The 7,100-nt window shown below is 49.2% G+C and overlaps 1 protein-coding gene across 2 annotated transcripts in view; it reads left to right on the top strand.

Annotated features, from left to right (window-relative positions):
• Positions 1–228: 228 nt before the first annotated feature.
• LOC134396053 (zinc finger protein RFP-like) overlaps positions 229–7,100 on the top strand; it is a 28,042-nt gene continuing 21,170 nt past the window's right edge. The window contains exons 1-4 of one of the 2 annotated variants that reach the window (XM_063122398.1): positions 229–654; positions 1,311–1,406; positions 1,766–1,831; positions 4,494–4,724. In XM_063122398.1, coding sequence (XP_062978468.1) covers positions 229–654; positions 1,311–1,406; positions 1,766–1,831; positions 4,494–4,724 — 819 coding nt within the window. The remainder of the gene's footprint in view (positions 655–1,310; positions 1,407–1,765; positions 1,832–4,493; positions 4,725–7,100) is intronic. The other variant, XM_063122400.1, reaches the window with a different exon arrangement.

The raw sequence follows: 7,100 nt of genomic DNA, 5'->3' as shown, positions 1-7,100 counted from the left end.
TTGTAATGGTTTTAGTCCTAAATATTGTTTTGAAGTATTGCTACCTCATGCCACTATTTTTGGTGTGGTGCTATTTCTTAATATAAAGCGGTTGTTCTGTTTCAGCTTTTATGTCGGTCTCTTTGTTTCTTACATGCTGATGATAGTGATTCATTTACAAGCAAGCAAACGCCCACTTCCTGAAAGCCGGGAAAGTGAAACTAATTCTGTCTGCAGTGTGTGGAAGGCATGGCTGCTGCTGGGAGTCCCATCCAGGATCTCTGTGAAGAAGCCACTTGTTCCATCTGCCTGGAGTATTTCAGGGATCCAGTAATGGTTACAGAGTGTGGCCACAATTTCTGTCGAGCCTGCCTGAATCAGTGCTGGGGGGAGAAGGACACAGAGGCCTCCTGCCCCGAGTGTAGAGGAACCTTCCAGAAGGAAAACCTCAGGCCAAATAGGCAGCTGGCTAAGATTACTGAAATTGCCAAGAAATTCGGAGATCAGGGGACCAAGGGGGCAGAGGAGAAGGGGGGAGTCTGTGAGAAACACCAGGAGCCCTTGAAGTTCTTCTGCAAAGACCATGAAACCCCCATCTGTGTGGTGTGTGACAGATCCAAGGAGCACAAAGAACATGAGGTGGTTCCTCTAGAGGAGGCTTCCCAGGAGTACAAGGTAGGAAAACATTGTGGACCTTGGTGGGGAGGGGGAAGAACTCTGGGTTCTTCTTGGGAAGGTCTCTGTAAAGTCCCTGCAATAAGAAAATATTGGGACTAAACTATTTCTTTGTTATGTTCCTCTAGCATGGATGCAGTGAACATGCACGTTCTTTGTTCTGTAAATAGCAGCCAGGGGAAGCCTGAAAAGGTTCGGGAGGGTGGAGGGTGGGGGCTCTCTCCACACCGGGGGAGCAGGGGCAAGATGCTGCAGCTGCTCCTCTCACACCTTTCTTTCTCTCTCTCTCTCTCTCTCTCTCTCTCTCTCTCTCTCTCTCTCTCTCTCTCTGTCTGTTTGTCTCTCTCTCTCTTTGCTCCAGCAGCAAGCTGGGTGGGTTTGTGTGTTCCGCAGTGTTTACTGTGTCGGCCAAAGGTGGTGGTGGTGGTGGTGGTGGTGGAGGTGTGACCCCCAGCCCCAATCCCCATCTCAGTGCATGTGGAACTCAGACTCCCGGTGGATGGAGGGACTTGTTCTTTAGGCTTTAATGGTATGAAAAAGTCAGCTGAGAACCTCCCCACTCCCCAGTACAAAGACGGGTGTCAGAGAACAGGAATATTGTTCACTTCCTCTTTCTGTCTCTCTAAACCAAACATGAACTTTTGTTCTTCCTTCAGGATCTGATCCGTCGTCGCCTGGAGATTCTCAGGGAAGAGAGAGAAAGAATTCTGGCATATAAGGCAGAAACAGAAAAGGAGAATAAAGAACTTCTTGTAAGTGTCAGTTTTACTAGGGGTCTGTCCATATGATATCGTTTATTTATTTGTTTATTTCTTTCTTAAATGATTGGTATCCTGCCCTATATCACCGAGATCTAAGGGCGGCATACAGATAAAAACAGAACAATGTAGACAGTACAGAATATAAACAACGAGAAACATATTAAATCGCCTACAAATTAAGATGAGTAGAAATTTTTAACAAGCACTAGAAACAATTGAAAACAATTAAAACTATGTGCAACCATGGAGAATATAGCCTTCAAAGGCTTTGAGAAAAAGCCATGTTTTAACCTGGGGCTTTTCCATTCGGCTGTTTACACCTCCGTAAATGCACATCTTTCCATTTTCAGACAGATGACGCAGCCACAAATACGAAGCCATCCAGAGGCAAACCCTGGAAACTCCGCTCCCCAAAAGTAGGGCATTTTACCCAACCTTTCTGGTAGTGGAGCCAGCTACGTGGCAATAAACAGGGGGGGGGGGAGATTAAAATGGAGGGGGGAGAGAGGAGAGGAGAGCAACAGTGCCGTTCCTTCCCCCTTTTTATAATTTTATAATTTAAATATAGAGAGCTGTGCATTAACAAATTTTCAGAGGACCTCTGCATATTGTGCCTTCTAAGTTAAAAAAAGGAGGGACAGCCACGTTCCTTTCCTTCCCCCCCACCCCCTCCCGGGGATGAATGGCCCCTTTCTTTCCTCCTTCCCCCCATTTTTTTTAAAAAGTTTTTTCAGAGGCGCCGGGGAGGAAAATTCGCACTTGTCTCCCTTCCCGTAAAGATACCGGGAAGGAAGGCAAATGCAGGTACAAGGCGCCACTCAGCGCCAAAGCACTTCCGTATAGCCAGGGGCCTGGCGCTGAAATGAAGCCAGCATTGTCACCAGTCGGGTCTCCAAGGGGAAGGCAGTTCACAACGGGCAGGGTGCCACAATAGAGAAAGCCCTCTCCCCTGTCCCATTATAACGTATGTCTCCCTTTGGTGGGACACAGATGAGGGCTCCTCCAGCAGATCTCAGGCGGGCAGATATATAGGCAGAGGCGCTCCCTCAAGTTTCGAGGTCCCAAGCTGTTTAGGGTTTTAAATGTCATTGCCAACACCTTGAATTCCGACCCAAAGCATTCAGGCAGCCAATGCAATTCCTTTTAGACGGGTATTATATGGTCTCTGTGAGATGTACCCGTCTTCAGTCTAGCTGCTGCATTTTGCATTAGCTGCAACTTCTGAGTCGTCTTCAGGGGCAGCCCCATGCAGAGTGCATTGCAGTAGTCTAATCGGGACGTTACCAGTGCGTGCACTACTGTGGCTAGGTTATCCCTGTCCAGGAAAGGCCATAGCTGGCGGATCAACCAAAGCTGACCCAAGTATTGTGGGCCACGAAGTCCACCCGAGCCTCCAGTGACAAGGATGGATCTAGGAGTACTCCCAAGCTACACACCTGCTCCTTCGGAGGGAGGACAACCCCATCCAGAACAGGTCACTTACCCAATTCCCGGACTCGGGAACCACCAATCCACAGAGCTTCCGTCTTATCAGGATTCAGCTTCCGTCAATTGGCCCTCATCCAGCCCATTACAGCCTCCAGGCGCTGGTCCAGCACCTTCACAGCTCCAGCTGTCTCCGATGACAAGGAGAAGTAGAGCTGAATATCACCAGCATACAGATGGCACCAAACCCCCAATGACCTCCCCCAGTGGCTTCATAGAGATGCTGAACAGCATGGGGGATGGAATAGAGGCCTGTGGCTTCATATCCATGGGGTAGAACAGGAATCCCTCAATACCACTTTCTGCAATTGGCCCTGCAAGTGGGAGCGGAACCACTGGAACATGGAGCCTCCTACTCCCATCTCACATAGCCAATCCAGCAGGATACCATGATCAATGGTATCAGAAGCTGCTGAGGCGTCCAGTTAGATCAACAGGGCACCACTCTCCCTGTCTTTCACCCGGAGTAGGTGGTCGGTCAGAGCAGCCAAGGCTGTTTCAGTGCTGTGCCCTGGCCTGAAACCAGACTGAAATGGGTCTAGATGATCCGTTTCCCCCAAGAACGCCTGAAGCTGTCCAACCACCACACGCTCAAGCACTTGGTCTTTGCCCCAGGGTGGCTCCAAATCTATGCTGTGTTGGTTAGATGACGCAGCGGCTGATTCGGGGCAAATAGGCGGAGATGCGCAGCTGAACATTCAGGGACTTACCCTGACTGTTCCTCCCTGAGCGAGGTCTTCTGCTCTCTGACCTTGCTCCGTGGCTGATCCGGGGTGCGGTCCTGGCAGATGGCGACTGGCAATTGGTCACCGGAAGCCAGGAAGAGGGCCGAAGGGGGCGGCTCCAGTACCTGGATGATTGCTGGAACCCCCCTGCTCGCTCCTTGGCATGGAGATTAGCAAGTCCAAACCCACAGGAAGGAAACCACAGGGCTTGGGGGGAATGCGGCCCCAATGAGGTGCTATCAAGGCAGCCCCTAGGAAGGGAACAAGGGCTTCAGCCAATATGAGTCAAAATGTGACGTAAACTGCAGAGGAATTCAAAGCCCCCAGGCAGCCTGGCTCTGCAGAACAGCTCTTGCCTGGAATGGCCAAACCTCCCAGAACGGTGGCTAATGAAAGGCCAGGCTGAGAGTGGGCCCTGGTACCTCTTCTCGATCCTCCCAGAGTGCAGGACACGGAATAACGGGCTCAAGTTAAAGGAAGCCAGATTCCAGCTGGACATCAGGAAAAAATTCCTGACTGTTAGAGCAGTACGACAATGGAATCAGTGACCTACGGAGGTTGTGGGCTCTCCCACACCAGAGGCCTTCAAGAGGCAGCTGGACAACCATCTGTCAGGGATGCTTTAGGGTGGATTCCTGCATTGAGCAGGGGATTGGACTTGATGGCCTTGTAGGCCCCTTCCAACTCTGCTATTCCATGACTCTATGATCTTATAGGAATCTTTTTCTCTACTGAACATGGATTTAAGATCTCTGAAAACTTAAAATAACTTCCCTATAAAATTCCTTTAAGCCTCTTGATGTTGTGAAGCTTGGTCCTATTTCTGACTCTGGCTTCTCTTTCTCCCCTTTCCATCCACTTCTTGCAGAAGGAAACCAAAGCAGAGAGGAAAAAGACAGTGGCTCAGTTCAGACAACTCCGGCAGCTTCTGGAGGAACAAGAGAAGCTTCTGCTGACCCAGATAGAAGGCTTAGAGGAGGCGATTGCCAGGAGAAGGGACGAGCACCAGGCCAAACTCTCTGAAGAACTCTCCTCTCTTGAAAGCCTCATCCAGGAGTTGGAGGAGAAGGGTCAGCAGCCAGCGAGTGAACTCCTGCAGGTAAGACGGTGGCAGGAACAGCCCAGGAACTTCCTCCCAAGGGTAAAGCTGACTTCAAGACCTTCCTGCCTCCATCATCTACAGAAGGAAAAGGCCCAAGGCAGGCACTGCAGGCCCCTTAGACACTTGGCAACCGTAAGGTGATACCTTTAAGAGAATTCTTGCCAAAGCAAAGTTGGGAAAATTATAACCCTGATCACCTGCTGCTTTTGACATGGAAAGGAAGGCTTCATTCCTGCCTGGGAAAGCACAGGGAGAAGTCTGCCATTGGTAAGGCCAGGCCAGGGGCTCAAAATAGACCTGTGTACATTAGGGGCATGCAGAGTGGGTATTCTGTGCCCCAAAATTTAGGACGGAGCTACATTGAGGCGGTTCTCCACCCCAATTTCCAGAGTGGGTCCCTCTCTCCGCACCACAAGAGAGTTTGGTGAAAAACCGCTCCGTTGTTGGGTAACTGCTACATGGGAAGTAACAGACATGCTTACACCTCACTCAGTTGTAAAGATAAACACATGAAAATTGGCACTGTGGCAGCTTTTAAAGAGGACTTTAGGCTGGCCAAGTTTGGATCAGATCCCTGCATGCAGTGATTTATAGCGAATTTTTAAAATCTGAACTCAAATGTCCTCTCAGGCACCTCTCCTGCCTTGATCTGTATGCCGAGAGAGAGGGAAACAAAGCAGCAGGAGAAAAGCGCTTCGTGTGATAATAAATGAGTAAATATAAATGCATAAACGCCACAACAGCAGCACAGAGAGGACAGCAGGCTTGGCTTCGTCCTTTTTCTTCTGCTGCCCCTTACGCCTGGAACGCTCTTCCAGAACACTTGAGAACTACAAACTCAATCACTGCTTCTAAAACTCAGCTAAAAACTTTTCTTTTCCCTATAGCCTTCAAATATTGAGTTTGTTCTGACTCTATACTGTTAGCTTCACCCTACCCGGTGCCTGTTTACACTTCCCTGTGCCTGTTTGCATTCTCCTTCCCTCTTTATTGTTTACTACAACTTATTAGATTGTAAGCCTATGCGGCAGGGTCTTGCTATTTACTGTGTTATCTGTACAGCACCATGTACATTGATGGTGCTATATAAATAAATAATAATAATAATAATAATAATAATAATAATAATAGGAGGAGGAGGAGGCGGAGGAGGCACCACACACACACACACCCATACACACATTCACTGTCTGTCGGGCACATTGGAGCAAGTCGAGTCAAGGCAACAACAGCTTCCCCGTAGGAGGCTACGTGGCTTGGAGGAGGAAGAAGAGGACGAGGAGGAGCACCCCCTGCACCAGAAGCCCAGCCAGCCAATAGGAGTAATAGTTTAATGGAAATAAAGAGCCTGCCTGGCTCAGGTGTAGAAGCTTTCTCCCTCCCAATGCCAGTCTGGCTGCTCAGGTTCTCACCTTGCCACAAGCGGAGATCCGTTGCAACCTCCCTCTTTTAAACAGAGACATTTTTCCTTCCCCTGCTGAGACTCAGGAGTTTCAATGCACCCCAAATTCAGCTTCAGGAATGGGTCCCAGAGGCCCCCCTGAAATTCTACCCTGTTTCAGGAGGTTCTTGGACCAATAGTGGCCTCCTTGCCTGCACCCTCAGGAGAGGGATGACCAGCTGGCCTGGAATTAGAAACTTCTCCATTCTCCTGGTGCTCATAGCAAGAATGAAGGGGACAGCGCCCTCTAGTGGAGGTTTTGAAGTGCAACTTTGGCTGCACATGGTGGGAAGTCTTGAGATGTAGTTGAAGAATCGGGATATCCAGGGGTTTTCTTTTAACAGAATAAATGGGGGAAGGTGCAGGAGACATCGTCGGAAAGACCCCAAACTTCCGTGAGAGGCCAGTCAGGAGCATGCTATAAATCACTTATTTAGAGAAGCCCCATGTCTCACTGCCCTGTTCTAAGAGAAACCCACCCCTTGGAACCTTCCTCCCCCACCCCCAATCTGGGAGGTTCACTCTAAACTCCTCCCACCCCCAGCACTGTTAAATACTCCTAATTGCATAACAGATTGTTTTGATTTTGCACGCTTATGGAGAATGCCCTAGCATCGAATTTCTCCAATGAATGAGTGTATCCCTGAGGCCCGATGAACTGCATCCAAGAGTAATGAAGGAGCTAGCAGAAGAACTCTCAGAACCTTTGTCTATTATCTTTGGAAAATCATGGAAGACGGGTGAGGTGCCGGATGACTGGAGGAGGGCTAACGTTGTCCCTATCTTCAAAAAGGGCAAAAAGGAGGAACCTGGGAACTACAGACCAGTCAGTCTGACATCCATCCCTGGGAAAATTCTGGAGAAGATTATAAAGAAGTCAATCTGTAAACACCTTGAAATCAATGTGGTGATCACTAGAAGCCAACATGGAT

Source organism: Elgaria multicarinata, chromosome 3, assembly GCF_023053635.1.
Source record: "Elgaria multicarinata webbii isolate HBS135686 ecotype San Diego chromosome 3, rElgMul1.1.pri, whole genome shotgun sequence".
In the NCBI taxonomy this organism is placed as follows: domain Eukaryota; kingdom Metazoa; phylum Chordata; class Lepidosauria; order Squamata; family Anguidae; genus Elgaria; species Elgaria multicarinata.
This window is presented reverse-complemented; position numbering and strand designations above follow the sequence as displayed.